Source organism: Pygocentrus nattereri, chromosome 9, assembly GCF_015220715.1.
Source record: "Pygocentrus nattereri isolate fPygNat1 chromosome 9, fPygNat1.pri, whole genome shotgun sequence".
Classification (NCBI taxonomy): domain Eukaryota; kingdom Metazoa; phylum Chordata; class Actinopteri; order Characiformes; family Serrasalmidae; genus Pygocentrus; species Pygocentrus nattereri.
In genome coordinates this window covers 19640490-19666263 of record NC_051219.1, presented here as the reverse complement: position 1 = coordinate 19666263, position 25774 = coordinate 19640490, and the positions used below count along the sequence as shown (strand labels likewise).

Genomic DNA, 25774 nt, shown 5'->3' with positions numbered 1-25774 from the left:
GTGTTTCTACAGAATTCAAACTTTGTAGAGGTTGAATATTAAATAGAATAGAATTCTTTTTCTACTTTGTTTTAAACAAAAACAAATATGGCAGCTGGAGAGGTAGACATTCACCGCCTCCAAGACCAAATGAGTCACTGTTCCTGAATCATCCTGTATTTACTTCAGCAATGTCCTTCTACTATGTCCTTCTAGAAGGTCCCTATTGTGAAAAGTAAAAGTGAAATAGTACATATTCATATAGACTCATGCATTACAAAACAAATCAAATTATATACAAATCATTTTGTAAAAATAAAATCATATGTGTATTTAGGAGTAATAGTGGATGATGTTCTATGAATTTGATTTCAGTGGATTTCACTATCAAGCATCCTGGGCATTAGAATTAGACACATGAAATCTGCAAGATTTTGAAAAAGAAACATAATCATCGTCAGAAATGTTATTTTAGAATCAATAAATGTTTAAAATGGTTTTGATTTTAATATAATCCACATAATATGTAATTTAGCTTGTGAAATATTTTCTGGCTTTTTTCATGACCACAATTGTTTAATTGTTTTGTTCATTCTAGATGTAGTAAGATGAATCAGTGTTTGTGCTTTCATATTATGATATGAAAATTATGAAAATATTTTAGGAGCCATTCACACAGAGGTCCAGGTAGTTTGGAGAGTTTTTCAGAAACTTTTCAATGCAACTACACATACAGTAAAACTTCAGTGATTGCTTTATTTTTATGTTGGCAATAATAAATATGGTTTTCAAAAACTCTCACATTTCATGCACCTAAGTCTATATGGTTCTTTGTGCTAGATACCTTGTTCTTCATCCCTTCGTCTTGTTCCCTCCTTCACTGTGATTTGAAGCAATCCACATGTAAATACAATGAGAGGCATCACTGCAGACCCTGACATATGGCAGCCAAAGCTGTGTCTAAAATGTCGAATGTCTGAAAACTTTCAAATCTGCCATTTCACTAATTACTGTGAATATGCGGATGGTCTCCTGGTAGTACGTAGGCAATGAAGTGTCTGTTAAACAGGCCTCCACCTGTTTCTGTTGTGTGGATGACAGAAGCCATCTGTGGCGCTGTGCTGTCGCGAAAGTGCCAGCCCGTAACTCAGCTTACAGAGCTTGTTGCAAGGAAGCAGGTTACAGTAGATTTGAGCAATGAATCTTGTAGAACCCAAGATGAAACCACAAGCTCTATTCCCAAATTACAATTATTATACATGCAGAACAACATAGCACTTCTACTATCTTAGGGCAATAGGGCAGGGACTTAAGCTCCTCCTTGGGTCTATCTGTGCACATGTGTGGTCCAAAGACTGAGGAAAAGGTGAGGTTGAGGAAGACTAATGTAAACAATACTGAGACTGTGTACATATCTAGTACTAACATTTGTCTACAGTAATCATAACTAGTGAACAGTGAGACACAGAGTTGCTTACACCTGGCATTTCCAAGCATCTCAAAAATGCATTGAGAGTTCTTGTTAGCATACGTGTAATGGCCATTACAAATGTTGATCTTGTCTGTACTGAAGTGTACTGTATTGGTGGGTGAATTATTCTTAAAAATTTGTGATGCAGTGATTTAATTCTGATACAGGGGGGTGATCACCTGTGAGCACAGGTGCAAATATGATAGTACCATAGAAGCACAGGTGAACACCGGAGAAAGCACTTTGTTTTAAAAAGAAAGGTGATAGAATGTTTACTTGCTTGCTTGAACTGTGGAATAAAACATATAAAAGTCAAGAAACCTCTGAGCATTATTCAGTTGCTGCATAAGCCTACAGTCTGTGTCACTTCAACTGGTCTTCAACTGGTCTGTCTGTAGGACAGATGTTACGATAGAAGACAAAGCAAAAGAGCTGGAGTATGTAACAATTGCAGTAATGATGCAACTGTTACATGGTCCATTGTTTCCATCGGGGACTTACCAGGGCTGTCCACTTATGATAGGATCACTCACCATGTTACATGTTAATGCCAGGTCTGAAGATGGCCTGAGAGTGATTGCCTTGTAGCCTGTAACTGTAGCCTGTAACTGTAGCCTGATTCCGCTGGTAATGGTGATAAAAATTCTGGATCTTTCTTATGTTCACACATTTGAGTTTTTCTGCACAACTATTAAATCTAGAATGAGTCTCTCTATAAATCGAAATTTACTCTACATGAGTAAATGTAGGGCTAACCCTGCAAAGAACTGAATGATATTTGGAACTGTGGTATGAACTGGCAAAAGCAATTCCTCTATGGAGAAGATATTCAAAACTATATACTATGTAATAATTGCTTTAGTCTTTCATTTACGAAAATCAAGATTTTGTGCTTTGGAATAGTTAGACAGACTTGCAGAATAAAAATCAGATGGTATGAAATGTTATGGTGCTGACATACTTTTAATGATCATGGTGTATTGTTCCTATTGGGTTAATAGCCACTTTCATCCTGAGCTCATCACATCTCTGAACACTGGCAATTTCTTTTCTGAAAGGGGCTGTAGGTGAGGGAGATAAATTCTTTACACCAGCGTGCATGTATGAGAGAGGACACCAAGGTCAATAATGAAGCAAAAGTACTTACTGCTAATCATGCAAAGCTATAGCGGCCTGCTTTCTCTGCATGTAGGAATTCCGGCCGAGCTCTAAGCAGCATCACCGGCAGCGTTTTTCCATATGACAGGTCAAATATGTTTCAGTCCATGCCCTCTTGGCCTGCCAGCATTCTAAATGCCCTGTTCCTCCCTCCACTGCACTATAATTTGTTTAGATGTTGATTTATGAACTAATTGCCTCTAATTGCTGCTTAGCACCACTATTAATCCGTTCTGTCTGGTTCCTGGAGCATATTAAGCTAGATTTGTATAATGAAGTAATTAGTTCAATTATAGAAGAAATAGAAAGCACACAGAGTGTAAGTGTGTGTGTGTGTATGTGAGAGAGAGAGAGAGAGAGAGAGAGAGAGAGATTTAACCCATCTGTGAAAATGTAAAGCTTAAGCTTAAGATAGACCTCGGTTGTTGACTCGTCCCCTCTAGGACAAAGCATTCCAGGCACATTCATTCATTCAGTCCATTTAGTTACAGTAATTGCATTTACTTGTTTATTTATATACACTGCTGATTAAAAGTTTGGAATAAAAAAGTACAATAATACAAAAAAAACATTTTGGTTAAAGACAAGTATATAACATAATTTTAATATGCTAGTCCTCTGTTTTCAAATAATTAGTACAAAAGATAGGACAAAAAATGTGTATACATGCTTTAAAAAGTAGTTCTTTAGTGAAGGCAGTGGTTTTATATAGAACCATAAACAGTCACAGAACCTTTTGAATGTATAAATGATTCTTCTCTATGATGAAAAGAACAACAGTATGTGGTTCTTTAAATATCCTTTCGAAAAAGGTTTTATATATCACCAAAAAGAGATTTACTATTATTATGAGTCAAAGAATCCAATTTCAGTACTATGTAGAATCTTTTGTGCTAAGAGTCTAGATAATTACAGTATATGCATCATTTAGTAATTTCTTCTTTACAGAATTCAAGAAATATTAAATATAACATTTAAAAAATACCTTTTGGTGAATAGTTTGAAATGTTTAAAACCACATGCTAAGCTAGCGTTGTAAAATATTGTAAAAAATAACCAAAACTGTTAAATCTGCACTATATATCATTTGGGGATTTGGAGACCTCTGTGGTGGGAATGTGTAATTACATGCAATGTACAGAAAGTACACTTTCAAATGTAGTTGTGCTTCACAAATGGATCCAATGTTTACAAATGTGTTGAAAGAATATCAAAAAAGATCAAAGCCAAAACTTGGTGAAGGACATGTCGTCTGAGAAAGTAAATGAATTATCCTCTATAGTCTTTATATCTTCATCAGTATAATGTTAATTTTGCTTTTAAGACTTGACCTTCGAGCTGGACCTTCCATTTGACTGTGTGTGACATTAAAAGTGGTCTCAAAAACTCCTGTGAAATCCACTCAGCCTCTGACTTAAATTCTTATACATAGATTTCAGGCTTTACAGAGTGAGTTGCAGCAGCACACGACACCATGTTTTGGTATGTTTTTTCTCCTGACTCAGTAATGCTACTTCTTTCACTTTTAACAAAAAATCTTAAATAATGCTTCTTTAATATGACAAGTGATTGCAAATGTTTGGACATCAGTCTTTATAGCAAAAAAGCAAAAAAACTAGCTCGTATAAATAGTGATATATTCTGTAGTCCAATCTTATTTCTCTTTTTTTCTTTGGGGGTGGAGGGGCAGGTTCAGTCCTACTCCATATAGCACATTACACACTATATTCTTAGAATAAAGCTATACACCTGGTCTATCCTCAGTACTGTTCGTTTTCCTCAACCAGTCTTTCTTGTCCCTTTCTGAGCGCAAGAGTAGCCAGTGTGCAGGTTTGCATTGTCTACTGCTATTGTCATAGTTATTAGCCTGGTGGATTGCTTCAGGGGGTTTGGGCGAGCTCAGTGGAGAGGGAGCCAGGCTGGATAATTAGTTTTTCCTCCACGCCAGACGGACACGCCACAGTCGTGTGCTGAAAATGGGAAGTGGCAAGCTCGTCTTGGTGACAGCGGCCCAGCTCCATCTAGAGGTGCCGCATTCTCACATAGCTGTCCTGAACATCGGCAAGACATCTACAGCTCAGTGACATATTTCGCCGATGAAGCAGAGTGGTGTTGTTCTGTTCTGTCAAGTGTACAATATTGATATGCTATTATGAAAGATATTGGCTAAAGTGATGGCATGGAAGGTCTTGGCAAGCAACATCGTGAATACTTTTAGCTATATTATGCGAATCGAAAACTTCTCCACTGGGTAAACAGAAATTGTGTCAACCCTGCCAAATGTTCAAGATTTGGCTGATATATGCAAAATTGGATTTTCAGACACTTTACTGGCTGGCATCACCTTTGAAATAAACTTGTGCAGCTCTAACTCAGTTAAAACACGATTCCACAAGTCAGCACTAAACCATTCACAGGATGGTAATGGCTAATGTTGACTTATCATACATCCATTCTAACTGTTTCTTGCCATGAGGCTCTATAAGAATAACACAATAGAACTGATTATAATTGAGACTCCAATTGAGGCCAGCAATCAAAGCATGACATTGTTTAATGTTAGAAAAATCTTCATTGTTTAGTCTTAAAGGAGAATTCCTACATGCAGTGCATTGTAATGCAAAATAGTACCCAAAGGAAATGTGTATTTTTTATGTATATTTTTTTACTGCTATCAACATAGGAAGGAAGGAAGGAAATGTGTATTTTTTATGTATATTTTTTTACTGCTATCAACATTACACATACAATTCAGAAGAGCATACTCTTCTGTGTGCTTACTGGTCATTTTGGAAAGCAAATAAAATACGTTTGCCTTGTAAACATCACCATTATGCAGAACATTAGACAATGGCCCCATTTCACTTCAAACCATTCTGACTGTTTAAATTTCAATGATTACATTTTGCTGAAGTTTTGCAAAAATCATGTATTTCCTCTTTAAACTAACAAATTCAAGTCCTCAGCTTCTGACTGTTTCAGTGGGATCCTCTCAGATGATGTCACAGCAGTGAAGTTGGAGGAACTATGGTGTTTACGGTGTCGCTGGTGCCAGGTCCAGGATGGACAGGAGAGATGTAGTGACTTCTGCTGGTCACAGAGGCACCCATGCATGGTAAAGAGAAGGACAAGCACGCTAACGAGCAAAGCTCCAACAAATCCAAAGACGAGGCCGTAGAGCAGAGGCCACGCCCTGTCCAACAAGTGATGCTGATATGGTGGCACCAGCTGCCTCTCCACTACTAAGTCCAAATTCTTCCAGGACAAACCCATCACTATCAGCCAATGGAACAACACAAAATATTACTCATTTTCATGAAAATGATGACAAATAGTAAAATGACAAAACAAAAACTTATTAAGGAATTGTGTTCTATTAGTTATCTATTTTTTACCCATTTTTAAAACCCAATTTAGTCATGCCTGATTTCACCCACAAGCAAGATCTCTCCGATATGATATGATGATACCAAACTGGGAGGTGAAGGCCAGGGCATACTGGTAGAGAACACTAACTGTGAATTATGTTACATTAGCTAGCTCTCTGGATGGCTCTCCCTCTTTGCCCGCCACTTAGCATGATGCTAAGTGGTGGGCAGAGAGGGAGAGATATCCAGAAATGGTGAAGCCAACTTTCTTGGACTCCCAGCTTTCTTGGACTCCCAGCCATGGATGGCTGTTGCATCGCCAGTGGGTAGAATTCACACTCTCTTGCTTGTAGGGTCCAGGCTTTTATGCTTATGCTCCAGTGCAATGACATACACTCTATAATTCTTCTATATTGTACCAAAACCGGTTCTATAACTTTTTGGTGCTTTAAAGCAAGTGAATAGAATAAATACTGGTTTCCCCCAAGAGATCAACTTTGTGAACTGTTGTACTTAAGCTTATTATTATTATTATTATTATATACAGTGGGTTGCAAAAGTATTCATACCCCTTGAACTTTTCCATATTTTGTCACATTACAACCACAAACATAAATATATTTCACTGGAATTTAATGTGAAAGACCAACACAAAGTGGTATACAATTGTGAAGTGGAAAGAAAATTATACATGAATCAAAACATTTTTTACAAATAAAAAACTAATAAGTGCGACATGCAAAAGTATTCAGCCCCCCTGAGTCAATACTTTGTGGAGCCACCTTTTGCTGCAATTACAGCTGCAAGTCTTTTAGGGTATGTCTCCACCAGCTTTGCACATCTAGTGACTGAAATTCTTGCCCATTCCTCCTTGCAAAACAGCTCAAGCTCAGTCAGATTGGATGGAGAGCGTTTGTGAACAGCAGTTTTGAGATCTTGCCACAAATTCTCAATTGGGTTTAGGTCTGGACTCTGACTGGGCCATTCTAACACATGAATATTCTTTTTTTTAAACCACTCCATTGTAGCTCTGGCTTTATGTTTAGGGTCGTTGTCCTGCTGGAAGGTGAACCTCCGCCCCAGTCTCAAATCTTTTGCTGACTCCAACAGGTTTTCTTCCAAGATTGCCCTGTATTTGGCTCCATCCATCTTCCCATCAACTTTGACCAACTTCCCGGTCCCTGCTGAAGAGAAGCACCACCAGAGCATGATGCTGCCACCACCATATTTGACAGTGGGGATGGTGTTTTCAGAGTGATGTGCAGTGTTATTTCTCCGCCACGCATAGCGTTTTGCATTGTGGCCAAAAAGTTCTATTTTGGTCTTGTCTGACCAAAGCACCTTCTTCCACATGTTTGCTGTGTCCTCAACATGGCTTCTGGCAAACTGCAAACGGGACTTCTTATGGTTTTCTTTTAACAATGGCTTTCTCCTTGCCACTCTTCCATAAAGACCACATTTGTGTAGTGCACGACTAATTGTTGTCCTGTGGACAGTTTCCCCCACCTGAGCTGTGGCTCTCTGCATTTCATCCAGAGTCACCATGGGCCTCTTGGCTGCCTCTCTGATCAGTGATCTCCTTGTTCGGCCTGTAAGTTTAGGTGGACGGCCTTGTCTTGGCAGGTTTACTGTGGTGCCATACTCTTTCCATTTCCGGATGATGGATTGAACAGTGCTCCGTGAGATGTTCAAAGCTTGGGAAATCTTTTTATAACCTAAGCCTGCTTTAAACTTCTCCAAAACCATATTCCTAACCTGTCTGGTGTGTTCTTTGGACTTCATGATGCTGTTTGCTCCCCAATATTCTCTTAACCAACATCTGAGGCCGTCACGGAGCAGCTGTATTTGTACTGAGATTAGATTACACACAGGTGGACCCTTTTGAGTCATTAGCAGTCATCAGGCAACTTCTGAATGCAATTGGTTGCACTCAGGGAAAAGGGGGCTGAATACTTTTGCACGTCGCACTTATTAGTTTTTTATTTGTAAAAAATGTTTTGATTCATGTATGATTTTCTTTCCACTTCACAATTGTATACCACTTTGTGTTGGTCTTTCACATTAAATTCCAGTGAAATATATTTATGTTTGTGGTTGTAATGTGACAAAATATGGAAAAGTTCAAGGGGTATGAATACTTTTGCAACCCACTGTATTATCTTATTATTGAGCAAGCTAATAAATCACAACACAAGAGTTAGCCTAATGCAATGTATTGTCTAGATAAGATCAGATAAGGTATCGCCCAGCTGGGTGATATAGTCAGACCAGCGTGTCCCGGGTCTGTCCCGGGTCTTCCCTGGGGTCTCCTCCCGGGTGGATTTGCCTGTGACACCTCCCGAGGGAGGCGTCCAGGAGGCATCCTAAACAGATGCCTGAACCACCTCAGCTGGCTCCTCTTGACAAGGAGAAGCAGCGGCTCTGCTTCGAGTCCCTCCCGGATGACCGAACTTCACACCCTATCTCTAAGGGAGAGTCCAGACACCCTGCGGAGGAAACTCATTTCGGCCGCTTGTATTCGCGATCTTGTTCTTTCGGTCCATAGGTGAGGGTGGGAACATAGATCAACCAGTAAATCGAGAGCCTTGCCTTATGGCTCAGCTCTTTCTTTACCACAACATACTAGTAAAGAGCCCGCATCACTGCTGACCCAGCACCAATCTGCCTGTCAATCTCCCTCTCCCTTTTACCATCACTCGTGAACAAGACCCTGAGATACTTAAACTCCTCCACTTGAGGCAAGAGCTTATCCTCAACCCAGAGAGGGCTCTCCACCCTTTTCCGCCTAAGAACCATGGCCTTGGATTTGGAGGTACTGATTCTCATCCTGGCCGCTTCATACTCAGCTGCAAACCGATCCAGCGAAAGCTGATGTTCACGGCCTGATGTCCGCAATAGGACCACATCATCTGCAAACAGCAGCGATGTGACCTTGAGGTCACCAAACCCTCCCCTGACTGCGCCTAGAAATTCTATCCATAAAAATTATGAATAGGATCGGTGACAAAGGGCAGCCCTGACAGAGTCCAACTCTCACTGGGAACGAGTCTGACTTACTGCCGGCCATGCAAACCAAACTCCTGCTTTGTTTACAGAGCCTGAATGGCTCGTAGCAAAGAGCCATGTACCCTGTACTCCCGAAGCACCTCCCACAGAATACCCCGGGGAACACAGTCGAATGCCTTCTCCAAATCCATAAAGCACATGTGGACTGGTTGGGCAAACTCCAATGAACCCTCCAGAATCCTGGAGAGGGTGAAGAGTTGGTCCAGTGATCCACGACCAGGGCAGAACCGAAACTGCTCCTCCTGAATCTGAGGTTTGACTATAAGGTTCTGAGGTTCGACTCTCTTCTCCAGTACCCCTGCATAGACCTTACCAGGGAGACTGAGGAGTGTGATTCCCCTGTAGTTGGAACACACCTAAAGTGGCACCACCACCCCAGTCTGCCAATCCAGTGGCACCGCCCCCCGATGTCCACGCAATGTTGAAAAGTCATGTCAGCCAAGACAGCCCCACAAATTCCAGAATCTTTTCAGAGCTGACTTAAAGTCGCTTTCCAAGGCCTCACCAAACTCCTCCCACACCCGGGTTTTTGCCTTGGCGATGACTGAAGCCGCAGATCGCTTGGCCTGTCGATACCTACCAGCTCTCTCTGGTGTCCCACAGGCCAACCATGCCCGGTAGGGCTCCTTCCTCAGCTTGACGGCGTCTCTCTCCTGGGGTGTCCACCACCGGGTTCGAGGATTACCGCCTACCTTGTGGCCACAGCTACAGTCAGCCGCTTCAACAATGGAGGAGCGGAACATGGCCCATTCTGAGTCAATGTCCCTCACCTCCCCCCATATCTGGTCAGAGTTATGATGGAGGTGTGAGTTTAAGATCAATCTGACAGGTTCTTCTGCCAGATGTTCCCAGCAAACCCTCACTATATGTTTGGGTTTGCCTGGTCTGACCGGCATCTTCTCCCACCACCTGATCCAACTCACCACCAGGCGGTGATCAGTTGACAGCTCAGCTCCTCTGTTTACCCGAGTGTCCAAAACACCTGGCCGCAAGTTCGATGCCATGACTACAAAGTGAATCATTGAACTGCGGCCTAGGGTGTCCTGGTGCCATGTGCACTTATGGACGTCCTTGTGTTCAAACATGGTGTTCGTGATGGACAAACTGTGGTTTGCACAGAAGTCCAAAAAGTGAACACCACTCGGGTTCAGATCAGAGAGGTCATTCCTCCCAATCACCCTCCATGTCTCACTATCGTTGCCATGTGAGCGTTGAAGTCCCCTAGTAGGACAATAGAGTCTCCAGGAGGAGCACTTTCAAGCATCCTTCCCAAGGACTGTAGGAAGGCTGGGTACTCTGAACTGCTGTTCGGTGCATAAGCACAGACAACAGTCCCCAACCCGAAGGCGTAGAGAAGCTACCCTCTTGTCCACTGGAGAAAACCCCAACATACATGCACCGAGTCGAGGGGCTATGAGAAAGCCCACACCTGCTTGCCGCCTCTCACCATGGGCAGAAAAGAATAAAGTCCAGCACCTCTCAAGGAGATTGGACCCAGAGCCCATGCTGTGTGTTGAGGTGAGCCCAACTATATCTAGCCGGTATCTCTCAACCTCGCGCACCAGTGAGGTAACATTCCAAGTTCCAAAAGCCAGTTTCAGCAACCAAGGATCAGAACGCCAAGGCCCACGCCTTCGGACATAGCCCGATCCGCAAAGCACCAAACCTCTACTACTGCCCCTCCCATTGGTGGTGGGTTGATGGGAGGTGTCTAGATAAGATATTGACTTATATTTTATATTACTTATTCCTTTTCATTTAAGGTTCTTTACTATATACAACAGGATCTCCATCATGGAGATTACACCTGATAATACTAAAAACAGATGTTAATAAAAGTACTTTACAATTTGCACATATAAAAAGAACAATTTTCTGAACTCTTGGTCCCAGGAAGGATAGTGTACAATTAAAAATAATACTACAATTTAGTGTTCTATTGAACATCAAGCAAAGTTTGAATGAAACAAACAATATAGAAATTTGTTCATAAAAAAATTATTCAAATCAGACTGGGTGTGGTCTCAGTATTCTAATGAAAAGTGATATTGACCTGTCCAACACTCTCAGCCTGCTGCTCTGCTGTAATTGAACATAAGCTTGGAGAAATGAATGAAACTCAACATATGCAGGTGATTTTGAAGACCCACTCTTTCTGCTCACTAACATTGCTGACCAGCTTAAATGGTAAACCTTTGAAGAAGGTAAAGTTTGCCTGCTTGGTTATGCTTTCTAGGTGAATTTTAACTTGGTCATTGTCTTTTGCATACTAGGTTTTTACAAGTGATACACAGGGAAAACATAGGTCTGTTAAAACTGTGTTGACGAGACAAACCACATCAGCCTGGATTGGAGAGGGTACATTTTTTGCATGCTTTACCCAAGATTAGTATTGCACATTTTACACTGAAGAGGTAGAAATTCTGGTGAAGTCTATAGGTTATGAAGTCCATAGGTACATGAATATTGAGTGCTAACATGACCAAAATAAAACTACTTTGAAAGAAATTAGTTGAATGAATTTTGGTTTTCTGAGGCCACTTTATTAGGTACAATTCAATTGCTTGTTAACACAAATAGCTAATAAGCCAATCACATGGCCACAACTCAATGCATTTAGGCACGTAGAGGTGGTCAAGACAACTTGCCGAAGTGCAAACCGAGCATCAGAATGGGGAAGAAAGGTGATTTAAGTGACTTTGAATGTGACATGGTTGTTGGTGCCAGACGGGCTGGTCTGAGTATTTCAGAAACTGCTGATCTCTTGGGATTTTCACGCAGAACCAACTCTAGCATTTGCAGAGAACGGTCCGAAAAAGAGAAAATATTCAGTGAGCGACAGTTGTGTGGACAAAAATGCCTTGTTGATGTGAGAGGTCAGAGGAGAATGGGCAGAGTGGTTCGAGATGATAGAAAGGCAGTAACTCAAATAACCAACCAAAATCTCTGAGGAATATTTCCAACACCTTGTTAAAAGTACGCCACGAAGACTTAAGGCAGTTCTGAAGGCAAAACCGGGTCCAACCTTTTACTACCTAATAGATTGGCCGGTGAGTATATAGCTAATGCCCTGAAGTATCCTACTATAAACACTTTTTTATAAGTGTGTATACTTTGACATATGATAGGTATGAAATGTGCACAAAGAGCTATCCTCCTTCTGCTTCCAAGAAGATGTAAATTAAGACCTATACTATCTTACATTACCATCTTTTCCCTGACCTAGCCTTTGTACATAGAAAAATTTCCACATGGACTGATTGTGCATTACAACCTAACCTTCACCTCTCCATCTTCAGCTACTTTGATAAGCTTAGAAAAACTTTGATGAGAACAGTAGTGTGGAACAAAGTGCCAACAACTTCAAAATGTTCTTTGGAGCAAATTACCTTCACACAAGTAATGACATCACATATAATGCTGCCTGGTTAATTGAATTCTTTTTAATTCACACTTCTCATTTTCATTAAACAATACAATTTTGCTGACTGTTATTACAGATCACTTGGTAACTTAGCTTCCATGCATAATTTCTAATTTCACTTGTCAGATATGTGTATTCTGAACACCTCTGCATGTCTCGTCTCTGCTCCGTTGCCGTGCTAATTAAGTATCAAGTTGGTGCAAAGTAGCATGTTGCTGATAGGGGTGCCATAACTAGGTGATTTCATTTCCACAAGAAAGGAAATCTACAGATACATTCATGACATGAAAGTTAAAATTTCCAGTGATAATAAGTCTACAATGTTGAAAAGGAGCAGAGGCATGATTAATCATTGCTAGCATTAGGAAAATGTGTGGATTGCTGAAAAATGATGATGGTAACACTTTATTTTAGTGCATTTTTTGCAGTATTTACCAAATACAATGTAATAAATACATTTTAAAATATTACTGTGCAGTAAAAGTATTATTGATGCGATTACCAACACAATTGTGTCTTTACAATTAGAGTTACTGGAATTCCTCCAACTTCATATCACAGCATTTGTTCCTGAAATTAATAATTTCAAAACCATATGCACAAATGTGATAGTTGTTGTCCGACAAGCAACAGCAAACATTACACTATTCTGAAGAAGAATTAAGAAAAAGTATCCATGTTCTGTTTGTGTACAAAGTAAGAAGCAAAAATGTTCAAATGGTTCGAGCGTCTCCTATAGCTGTCAAAGTTGTTGCTTAGCAACAGCATCTCAGCAGAGTGATACAGTGTTTGTGAAAAAACCTTCTCAACGCTTCTCAACCAATCAGCTTGCGTGGTTGGAACTAACTGTTGTAAAAATATTAATTAAGGTAATGTGTTTTATCACATTAACTAAATTGATCTGATAAGCTAAATATGTATGAATGCATAAAATTGGAAATCATTGATGATTCAGTAACCTGAATACTGTGACTGTTATTTGTTAATACTGTTCTGAAAACAATTATGCTGTTACCTGAAAATTGAGATTTTATCTGAAAACTGTTAAGGTGATTATAGTTAGTGAAGTTCTTGCTTTAATGACTGTAATCACGTCAGTTTAACAGTATTTATATTCATGAATCTTGGTGTTATCTCAGTTATCATACCTGCAATGTCGCAGTTTTGTAAAAGTAACTACTTACTTGGATGTGCGAATAATAAAAGATGAAGTACCTGTAAGAGAGCATCATTCATATGTGATGGCATTTGTGTTTTCATAAACTGTTTTGGTTGTTGCTAAGAGGAACCGGTGTCATGGTGTTTAGAGACTAGATAGCAAGCATTGAAACTTGACTGTAAACTGTCTTCATTTACTTTTATGCAATCCCTGAAACATCACAGACGCTCACATCTTAAAGTTTGTTTTTTAGTAACTATATGAAAAACAATCCAAAATGATCAAGCAATATCGATTAAGTTATAGTAGTGATGCTGTGTCCACATGTTAGCATTGAAAAAACATTCCATGCTTCACTGCTGGATATAAACATTGCCATGGTAATGGCATTGTTTGCATTCCTACCCATGTGTGGGGTGTTTTTCACTATGCTGTCCTGAGTGTTTTGAATATGCTCAAATGTTTTGCAGTATAACTAATGGTGCATTTTAGCTGAAGTTATGTTGTTTGTTTGCCTGAACTTGGTTAAGCACCATTTAAATTCATTCATAAGATAGCATACCTTCTCTTGTGGAATACTGTGGCGTTTCTTCATGACGACCTTCATCTGTTTGAGGTGCGGTCAGATACGATGCCATTCTGTTGACCTGCTCATGGTATTCCTCCACATAGCGCTGCATCTCCAGAGTTTTGTCCTGGTTAATGTTCTTACCCACCTCTACAAGGTTAACAACACACATGTAGAACATGGTTTAAAGCATAGATGTCATAGTACTCCTATATTCATTATTTATATCTCACTGGTAGAGTGAGAAGAGCAGAACTTGTGCTAATATTAATCTTTAGTTAACTTGTCTTTCCAAAAAGTTGTTCAGCTAGTTGTTATCACCAAAAAATGCTAGTGTTGTAGAGGTCTGTGAAAATTATTTTGTCAGTAGCTTGCTACCAGAGGGCTGGAGCAGCAGAAACTGAGGTGGTTTGTGCATTGCAGGAGAGTTTTTGTGGTATTTTGTTGTAAGTTTATCCTTGTACAGGTATTGGAAACAAACCTGAAACAATTGGAAACAAACAATTAGAAAGCTGCTTTATGTATATAAAGTGGGTATATATATATATATATATATATATATATATATATATATATATATATGTATGTATACTGCTCAAAAAAATAAAGGGAACACTCAAATAACACATCCTAGATCTGAATGAATGAAATATTCTCATTGAATACTTTGTTCTGTACAAAGTTGAATGTGCTGACAACAAAATCACACAAAAATCATCAATGGAAATCAAATTTATCAACCAATGGAGGCCTGGATTTGGAGTCACACACAAAATTAAAGTGGAAAAACACACGACAGGCTGATCCAACTTTGATGTAATGTCCTTAAAACAAGTCAAAATGAGGCTCAGTATTGTGCGTGGCCTCCACGTGCCTGTATGACCTCCCTACAATGCCTGGGCATGCTCCTGATGAGGTGGCTGATGGTCTCCTGAGGGATCTCCTCCCAGACCCCAACTCCTGGACAGTCTGTGGTGCAACGTGGTGTTGGTGGATGGAGCAAGACATGATGTCCCAGATGTGCTCAATCTAATTCAGGTCTGGGGAACGGGCGGGCCAGTCCATAGCTTCAATGCCTTCATCTTGCAGGAACTGCTGACACACTCCAGCCACATGAGGTCTGGTATTGTCCTGCATTAGGAGGAACCCAGGGCCAACCGCACCAGCATATGAAGTATGGTAGCGAAAGGAAGTAGCGGTCCTACTGCTGGGTTGTTGCCCTCCTACGGCCTCCTCCACGTCTCCTGGTGTACTGGCCTGTCTCCTGGTAGCGCCTCCAGCCTCTGGACACTACGCTGACAGACACAGCAAACCTTCTTGCCACAGCTCACATTGATGTGCCATCCTGGATGAGCTGCACTACCTGAGCCACTTGTGTGGGTTGTAGAGTCCGTCTCATGCTACCACGAGTGTGAAAGCACCACCAACATTCAAAAGTGACCAAAACATCAGCCAGAAAGCAGAAAGGTACTGAGAAGTGGTCTGTGGTCCCCACCTGCAGAACCACTCCTTTACTGAGTGTGTCTTGCTAATTGCCAATAATTTCCACCTGTTGTCTATTCCATTTGCACAACAGCTGTGAAATTGATTTACAATCAGTGTTGCTTCCTAAGTGGACAGTTTGTCCATTTCTGTGAAATTTCACAGAAGTTTGATTTACTTGGAGTTATATTGTGTTGTTTAAGTGTTCCCTTTATTTTTTTGAGCAGTGTATATATATATATATATATATATATATATATATATATATATATATATAGATAGATAGATAGATAGATAGAGAGATACAGCCCTTAAATGAGCACTGAGTTAAGTATTTATTGTAATGTTTTGTACTACACTTATGCATTATATTGTATTTTATTGCACTGCTCTGTGTTCAGCTCTGTTTTTCTTTCTCTTTCTCTTTTCTAGGTATCAACAGGGACTTTTTGTTTCTAACAGTATCTGATCTAAATGCTGTAAATGTAAATGTAAATATAGATAGATAAGCCTTTCAGAGAGAGACATTTACTCCATCCTATTTTAAGAAGTTATTTCTAAAATTATTTTCAAATGATAGGTAGTAGGTTTGCTGTGCATTGGCTGTGCGCTGTTTTGTTCCACTTTATCTAACACCAGTTTAAACATTCTGCCTTAGCATACACTGTGTGATTTTAGCCTGTTTTTAAAAACATGCAAATACATTCAAAATAGCTTCCAGAACAGAGGTAAACAGTATATATATATATATATATATATATATATATATATATATATATATATATATATATATATATATATATAAGCACTTTACCCTATTTGAATGATGAGAATCGCAAGGTATAAATGTAAATATGTTGACTTATTTTGAATTAAACAATTTTTTCAGGTTTTTTTCAACTGCATGTTAAACCTTTCCACAAATGATTCCACCACTGCCATCATCATTTGTGGGAAGGTTTTAAGTGTGGTTCAGTGCAAAGGGGGGGGGGGGGGGGGGGGGGTGGGGCTTGGTTGCCATGTAAGGACTGCTTACTTTGCAGTAAGTTCCAACTCAGTGTTCATATTCATTACTGTTCACTCAAAAATGAAATAAAATGAATATGAAATAAAAGCAGTTTCTAGACATATGGACTCTTGTTGACTTCTGCAATAAAGATTTCCTGACTCAGCTTCAGTACAGGATAAAGTCTAAGGCAAGGCTGATCAGATATAATACTTTCTAGTACCTTCATGCCAGCAACAATTTTTCCTTTGGACTGAATCTCATCCACTTTTAAACTTGTATTCCCACCTCTAATCAAACTGGGCTAAACCTTTGCTAAGAGCAAGTTGGTTAACAGAGAATAATACAACAGTCTAAGTATATTCATAGAAGCACCCTTGTCAACAAAATACACAATGACATGCTAATTGGCTGTTCATTCAAATTACCAGAAGGTATTTTATCAAATTTTTATATTTAACATTATTTTTTCTATCTCTCAGGTACCTCAATGTCAGGCTATCCCCCTAAATATGAGCATAATTCATTACATATACATTACGTTTTATATAATATAAACTATATTATCAAATATGTAACTATGTGATTACATTTAAATAGTATAGCAAAATGACAATAACAACTGTAGCAGTGTGAACTCCTGCTACATTGTTGTGCCATTGTGTCTGTTAAAATCAGCAATTTGTAAATGAATGTTTGTATATTCTTAATGCAAATAGGCTTTGTGATGCTCAAGCCCAGAGGTGCCAGTTGTTCCTTCGTGCCATTTGTTTTATATTCATACATGGGCCTATGCAATTCCTGCGGCACATTAAGAAATCAAACATATAATAATGCCCTCTATGAACAGTCGCAAATCAGATTAACAGTGTGTGCCAGGGCCAATAAACGTTGCAAGTATAATGAAGCAAGCAGAAGTACTAGAGTCACAAATGCAGCAGCATAAGGAAGGGTGTAATTTATCCAAGGTGCTGCTGCAGCGTACAGCTTCCTCATGGCAGGCTATTTACAGTCTGACAATTAAAGCTTGGGTAATTGCAGCATTGTGCATTTTCACAAACACAAGTGTTCGAATTTGCAGAGAAATCACTTTCATTCTCTGCCATGCATGGCTTTGACTGAAGGATTTTCTTGGGCTGTCATTCTTGTCATCTCTCCTCTCTATGCATCAATCCCTCTCTCTCTCTCTCTCTCTCTCTCTCTTTCTTTCTCTCTTTCTCTCTCACTCTGTCTATCTCTCTTTTCCTTTAACAGGGGGATGATGAAAGGAACAGATGGTGGGTAGTGAATCTGGTGTCAGCTCCAGCAAGCCTGCTGTCAGATCATTTACACCTCCTCATATCCGACGCCACTCGGCTGTGGAGTCGCCCGCACGCTGGACCACACCGACTGCCAGAAAGTGACATAGTGTAAAATACGCTGTTTCAGAAATGTATAAAAATAACACTACGCTCTGATGAATTTCATAACTTGTGTGGCACCAGAAGATGTATCAGTCTGATATCCATTAATCATTATGGATAACAGAAGAAAACTTTGTCTGAGAAAAGTTTAGCAACAGTGTTTATTCATTATTTGTTTTCAAAGGCAATTTGGTACCAACATGATTTGCTGTTCTGATGAGGAGTTGAAAGAATACTCTAACATTTTTTAACCTAATCTCCATCCACTGCAACCTACACACTATAGATACAGCACATATAAAATATATCTAACCCATCTTAAATATGGAGGAATGTGATGCAAAATCAGACCTGATTTGTGAATATCAGCTTTGGTGTTGCCTGGAACACCTGTTTGTTCATTTTTAATAGCTCACAGTAAGTCATACTGTACTTTAAGCCAAGTCTGCACGACCATACTAGAGACTTGGGTGTGGTTTGAGTGGGTTGAGAAATTTATAGAACAAATTGAGCTTTTTGGGTTACTATTGATTTCTATCTTTCCTTTGTTAGCAATGTTTGCCTCCTAGCTCCACTTGTACATCAAAGAAGCAAAATATTGACCTCAAACACATCTGGCTAGAAACTACATCTGAGGTAAGTGGAAAATTGGCTAATTTGATTTCTTTGCAACATTACACACAGCACCTGGAACAGATCTTCAGAATTTAACTTTACTGACAATTTCCTAGAAAGCAGAAATCTCAGTTTTTTGCTTAGTGGACAATACACATCACTGATGTAATACCAAAGGTTTTAATCTCAGTATGAGTTCCTTATCACTGCAGATATATTTGCATGACAGATCGTTATCAGTGAACAATGGTTCACTGTCAGAATACTGTCAGAAGTGGGAAATGCTATTATGCATTATGCATATACATATCAGTTTAAACATCATTTATATATATATATATATATATATATATATGTGTGTGTGTGTGTGTGTGTGTGTGTGTGTGTGTGTGTGTGTGTGATATTCATGTGGAGGTCTGTTAGTTACTGTAAAAGTGAAACAGTTACTAAAATAAATTCACACATTAGACCATCTGTAGTAAAGAAGGGTGAAGCTAAGCTGCTGCTGCTCCTACAATTTAATAGAATCTGCAGTTATAGCCCTCTCATTCAAATAAAGCATTACAATGACTTTTAAAACAATACCAGTACATTCACATGAAATGTTATTTTTAATTAAGTTAATAAGTACATGCGTTCAATAAAACAGAATTAACTGCTTTTTATTGTGCAAATATGGCAGACAAAATTAATTGTAATTATTGATACAAAATAATTTGATTTATGGCAATTAATTGTTTTAGTCATTCTTCATTTCTTTTTACCCCAAGACTTTTTATCCTTCCAACTACTCTCTTATTTCTGGGACAATACTGTAATATTTTAATTATTAAGAGTACAGTCTATACATATAAACAACTGTTTATCAGAGCCGGCCCTGACCAATGTGCTGCCCTAGGCGAGATTTTGGTTGGTGCCCCCTGCATCATCAATCATCGGGTTTATACACTCACACACACACTGCAAAGCTTTATGTTTTTGAGTAACAGTAAAACAGTAAAATCAGTATTAAAGAAACAAATAAAAAGGAAATGAATTCTAAATATAACCGTATAACAATAAGTAAATATAAAGGTGTTGCACAAAAATATTTTAAAACTATTTTACATAAAGTAGTGCAGAGAACAACTTTCTGCTTATTGTAGAGAGTCTCTAATCAACGAGCATTAAGACCTGCTTATTTAGTGAAAATGGGGGGGCGGGGGGGTCTTTTCAAATTTCTTTAATGAGTTTAGGGAAGGAGTAACTGACGCCATCACTTGCTAGCTAGTAACTATTTTTCTGAAGGGAACTTTTACTGTACAACATACACATGGTTAATTCACCATATTATATTACCTCTGTTTTTTTGCCGCCTTTCTTCCTCCTCTTTTCTCCTTTTTCTGCCCTGGGCACCAGAGGACTTCTGCCTTTTAGACATCTTTACGGGGAGATGTCACTCACTCTGTGGCGTTGTCTTTTTCCTCACAGAGAAACAGTAACGAGGTGCGCAGAGCGCGCGGGGGCGGGAGGGGGTGGCGCGGGTGATAGGTGTTGTGTGTTGTTATTATAATAATTATTAAGTTGACTAATATTATTAAACAATGAAGTTATGATTATGTGGACTTTGCTTGTTTTCATATTTATTAATTGTTCATTTGTAAAAAAAAAAAAACATGCCCGCAAGCGCCCCCCTGGACAGACGGCGCCCCTAGCATTTGCCTATATCGCCTAATGGAAGGGCCGGCCCTGATGTTTATAAACACTACCATGTGCCACAGTGCTATAATCTTGTGGTCTATGTAAACATTATTTGAGATTGAACTTAATTATGATTTGCTACATTATCAGGAATTTACTATATATGGATCAAAGTCTAGCTGAAAACACATTTTACTGACTAAAATTAAAATCATTGCTTAAAATAAATGACTGAGCTTTCCATTTTTGTCACTACCAAATGATCATGCTACTACCGAAACTAGCCAGTATGTGATAAACAATTGCAGCTTGTTGCACACACATAAAATCACTAGCTAGCTGCTCACCATGTGTCCATAAGGAAGAGGAATGCAGTCTCGTTTCCTGTTAAAAATGCAAATATGTGACTAAAATAATACTTAGATATTTGTATATGCGATTTTGGTAGTAAATCTAAATCTTTCAACTTAAAAATGCTTTATTTTGTAGCTATGTCTATTGCATTGGAACACAATCTTTTCTAAGCCACTTCTCCCTCAGGGTAAAATGAAATAAAAACATTTGATCACAAAAAAAGAAGAAAAAAGAAGAAAGCACACTAAAAATGATGATTTTGTACATATTTAGCTTATTGTTATCTCAGTTAATGCCTTGGGTTTAAACAGATCATAACATAATCTGTGTAAATATTTGAGGTCTGAATATCTTTTTTTTTTTGTGGTTTTTTACTGTGGGACCGCAGTTTGAACTAATTCAGCAGAATTATCCATATAGCACATCTTATGCCTGCTGTACAATTGCATGTGTTGTCTGACCTATGGCGATGTCAGTCCTTCCGATCTGTTGTAGTGTGCGAGACAGTCTGTCGTAATACGTCTGCTCGCCATGAGTCTGGAGCCAGTCTGTCAGAGCGGGACGACAGTGGGTCTCCTTATCTGAAAAACACACGTCAACAAACGCGCACACTCTGTATGGTGCTCTAGATAGCTGTGGTCCAGGCAAACGCATTAGGAGCTGCCAGTGAGGAGAAATCTTCATATGGCTCCCTCTCACACAATTAAACAATTTCCTTCTGCCAGTTGCTTTAATGACCTCTCTCTGGGATGAAGTGGGTTCATTGACAGAATCACAGCGCTGGAGGATTTTGATTAAGGAGCTACAAAATGCTTTATTGGTGGTGCCCTGCGCCAATGCACTTTGATGTAATTCAAGAGATAAGCACATGCATGAAATTAAGCATTCAGGTGACCCATAATGAATCTGAGTGTCTTGTATTAAAGTCCTAATGAGGTTCCTTGTAGAATACTATGAACCATATTTCATCATGAACACCAGACTGAACTACTCAAGTGTGGAGTCTATCTGCCTGAAGAAACTAGGTTAAACAATAGTGATGGAAAGTCTGTACCTCCTGTGTCTCTTTGTGTGCGGGACAGAAGTCTTAGTTGGTTCTTCTCTGCAGACAGGCGCTCAAGTTGTTTGAAGATGTTCTCCTCAGGGTGGGATAGGGCCAGGAAGAGCTCCTCACACTCATGCACTGTCAGCAGATCCACCAGTCGCTGCAGCTGATGGATCCCCATGTCCTCTGCCACTGAGACCACAATAAAATGACAGAGCCTTGAAGGGATGATTCAGCCAAAAAAGAAATGTACACAATTTCAACCTTACTCCAAGAGTAATCAATCATTGGTGTCCAGAGTTTCTTTAATGTCACACTGGAACTATGAGGCTAAAGTAGTTTTTCAAGACTTGTAAACCAGACATATGCACAGATTGAGCCCAAGGGAGAGCATGACTCCTGCCCCTTTGCCTTCAGACTGTGTGAGTGCCCTCTTAGTCAGTGATAATAATCTTTTATATGGCCATTCTTCAACATCAGTTTCTGCAAGGCAAGGCCTCAGAGAGTTAGTGTGTCAGCTTTTGTTCCACAAGCTCATTAACTTTTGGGGGCCATCTCTAGTGCAATACTGACACCTATGAAGATTTCACCTCAGTTAGTCCGACCCACTACAGCACTGTAAACCTGCCAATAAAGCTCTTTAACAAAAGTCACATTTTAAAATGCAGGGTTGGGACAGCTACTGAATAATTTGTTGTTAACTACTTTGTAGCTACTTTCCCAAAATTTATAGCTAGCTACAATTTTTCCAGAAAAAGTAGTGGCTACTTATTAGCTTCTTTTTGAAAAGTAGTACACTACTTTTTAGCTACTTTCAAAGCACGAGTGTCAGAATGTCTGTCACACCAAACAAGCCTAGTGTGAACTGATAGTGTGAACAAGACACTGTATTTAATCATATGCCAGATAAATGACATACAATTGAAATTGCAAATATACAAAAATTTAATTTAAGTGTAACTAACAGTCAAACTTACACAACCAAAGGTGTGATATCCAACAAAATTTAGACTAAGTAAAGTCAATCATTCCAGGTTTTTCTTTACAAAAATCAACAACAAAAAAAACAAATACAAACCAAACAATTTTGTGCAAAGTGTTGTCAACTGTTGAAATAAAACTTCTCCTCTCCAATTTAAACATTTCAGCAAGATACAGTATGTACAGACATGACATTCAGAGTCCTTCAGCAACAGTTTAGCCTCAAAATTCTCATCAGTGACCCTGGTTCTGTTTGGGGTGAGAAGCAGGCCTGAATAATCTCTCCACTGCTCCACAGCAGAACTAGACATTTAGGTCAAATAACATAATCTTCATTTGCTGTAACATTGTTATAACACACAGCTCTAATACAGTTTTCACAATAAATGGTCTTAAACGCTGGAGTTGATGTATAACTGCTAATTGACCAACCTTTAATGCTGAAGACTGACGCACAGACTGATGGTCACACAGCAATGCAAATAAAGAAAAGGTAAAGGCAAACACTGATAATTTGGAGACGAATGGACTTCTTTGCATTTATGGTTTCCTCATGGGTTTAATCAACAACTCACGAAGCTGAATCACTTCTTATTCACCAGGTTATCATTCTTATTCTCCCATTACACCTTAAATCGCACAGCAGTACAATATGGCGCCTCAGACACCATTTAAGATTGAATGGGACAATTTGAACGAGAAGCTGGAGAATGAGAAGCGATTTCTACCTCGTAAAAAGTCTAATGTTGAGAGAAAATTTACAAGAAACTTTTTATACAAGAAAATTTTATATGGGCTGAGAGAGCTTCAGTTCAATTCCTACAAAGACCTGCAAAGGGTGCTCAGTCATGGTTTGACTGAACTTTGAAAGAACTAATTGGGACATCAAGATCAGGACTTAGAGGAGTACGCATCAACTGTTCTCTGCTATGTACAGAACTGTGTGGACAATGTCACAGTCCAAAAATACAGGTCAAATTGCTCCTCAAAGACCGCAGTGCCACCTTTAGGACTGTGGTATACAGACTTAAAGCTTAAAGCAGAGCAAAGTAAGTCTATGTTTTTGTTTAGATCATATTTTTATCCTGTACTTGAAAATCAGCACATACTGAAACATATTTACAGCCAAGATGGTAAAATAGATGTATAATATTGTGGCTCCCAAGGTGATTTCTTTTTTGTTGAAAGGACAAAATGGCACTTTTCAGTTGTCCCCCTTATACAGAGCTGCCAGGACCAACCTGAAGATACATTAGGGAGGGCAAAGCTGACTAGAAGAGGAAAATCACTTCATCAACAACGACCCAAGGCATGTTAGAGTATACAGCACATCACAAACCATAAGACGAGCAACCATACCACCACCAAAGGAGATGCTGCCACCAGCATTCAACAACCACATCCTCACCATGCAGAAGCATGAGGTGAGATGTGTGCTTAAAGCTGTGAACCTGAAGAAAGGCTCTGATGGTGTAACAGGAAAAATATTGAAGGAATGTACAGATCAGCTCTCTATGACATTCACAAAAATCTTCAATTTTTGTGTAAATCCATCATCCCACCTTGTGTTGTTGAAATCTTCCCCAATTATTCCACTTCCAAAAAAGTCTGTCATCAGTGACCTCAATGACTACCATCTGTTCGCACTTACACCTGTTATAATGAAGTGTTTTGAGAGGCCAGTCTGGCAGCACATCAAAACCAGCCTTCTACCAATTTTCTACCCACACCAGTTTGCCTACAGGGTTAACAGATCCACAGAAAACACCACTGCCTCTGTTCTTAATACAACATTGAGTCACCTTGAACACCAGGGGAGCTATGTCAGGAAGCTTCTTATACCTTTAATACACTCAGACTGATCACTAAGCTCACTGACATAGAACTTTCCCAATCCATCAGCAACTGAATTAGGGACTTCCTTACCAATCGTACCCAGACTGTTAGACTTGGCCCTCCCCTCTCCTTTGCCATCACACTCAGCACTGGTGCATCACAGGGCTGCATCTCTAACCCTAACCCTAACCCTAGCCCCCTCCTCTATGGCCTTTACACTCATGACTGTGCCCCCAACCATCCCAACAGCACTATAATAAAATTTACAGACAATACGACCATGACAGGCTACAGAGATGAAGTCCAAGGACTCGTGATATGATCTTGTCCTGAACTCCTCAAAAACTAAAGAATTGATCATAGATTTCAGAAAGAACTCTACAAAACCAGACCCGTTATATATAAACGGGGATATTTGGATACAGACATTGCTGAAGATCTCTTGTTTGTCTCTTTGTTTTTGTTAAAAAAATGCCCAGATGTGACTCTACTTTCTGAGAATTCTCAAGAAAAACGACCTGCAAGAGAAGCTTCTGGTGTCTTACTACAGCTACTCCATTGAAAACGTGCTAACATATTGCATGTAGACATGGTACACCAGCAGCTCAGTATTGAATAAAAGAGCCTTTCAGAGAGTCTTCAACACAGTCCAGAAGATCATTGACTACTTATTGCTCATCATGGAGGAGGTATTCAGGTCCTGCTGCCTCAGCAGGTAGCTAACAGACTGAGACACATTTACAGCCAAGATGGTAAAACACATGTATAATATTGTGGCTCCCAAGGTGGTTCATTTTTGTTGAAAGGACAAAATGACTCTTCTTAATATTTTGGTTGCTGACCCCTGAGCTAAGCCTACTAGTAAGGGGTGAAGCGCGTGGGTCCAGTGAGTGCACAATTGCTGCTGGCCCAGTTACAAACTGCATTCTAAGGTTCACATTTTGTCTGGATTGCCTGAAGCCTGTAGTGAAATTGTAGAGAAAATTATTGCTATAACTACACAAAAATGTGTAGGTGCTGCAGCTATTAGCTACATTTAATTAAACTGTAGCAGCTACTGCTACTAGCTACAAAAAATTACATTTAACACTGCTTAGCTACTCCCCCATCCCTGTTAAAATGTGATTATTTTGAAAATTTTCAAATGAAGCTTAATATTGGTTTGTATAATGTGTAACA

At 39.4% G+C, this 25774-nt stretch overlaps 1 protein-coding gene across 2 annotated transcripts in view; it reads right to left on the bottom strand.

The window, feature by feature from the left end:
* Positions 1 to 5473: 5473 nt before the first annotated feature.
* LOC108425490 (transmembrane and death domain protein 1-like) overlaps positions 5474 to 25774 on the bottom strand; it is a 28868-nt gene continuing 8567 nt past the window's right edge. The window contains exons 2-5 of one of the 2 annotated variants that reach the window (XM_017694171.1): positions 21788 to 21970; positions 21195 to 21314; positions 14188 to 14343; positions 5474 to 5883 (exon numbers count right to left, since the gene is read on the bottom strand). In XM_017694171.1, coding sequence (XP_017549660.1) covers positions 5549 to 5883; positions 14188 to 14343; positions 21195 to 21314; positions 21788 to 21959 — 783 coding nt within the window. In that variant the 5' untranslated portion in view covers positions 21960 to 21970 and the 3' untranslated portion in view covers positions 5474 to 5548. Of the gene's footprint in view, positions 5884 to 14187; positions 14344 to 21194; positions 21315 to 21787; positions 22008 to 25774 lie in introns of those variants that run through there. The other variant, XM_017694172.1, reaches the window with a different exon arrangement.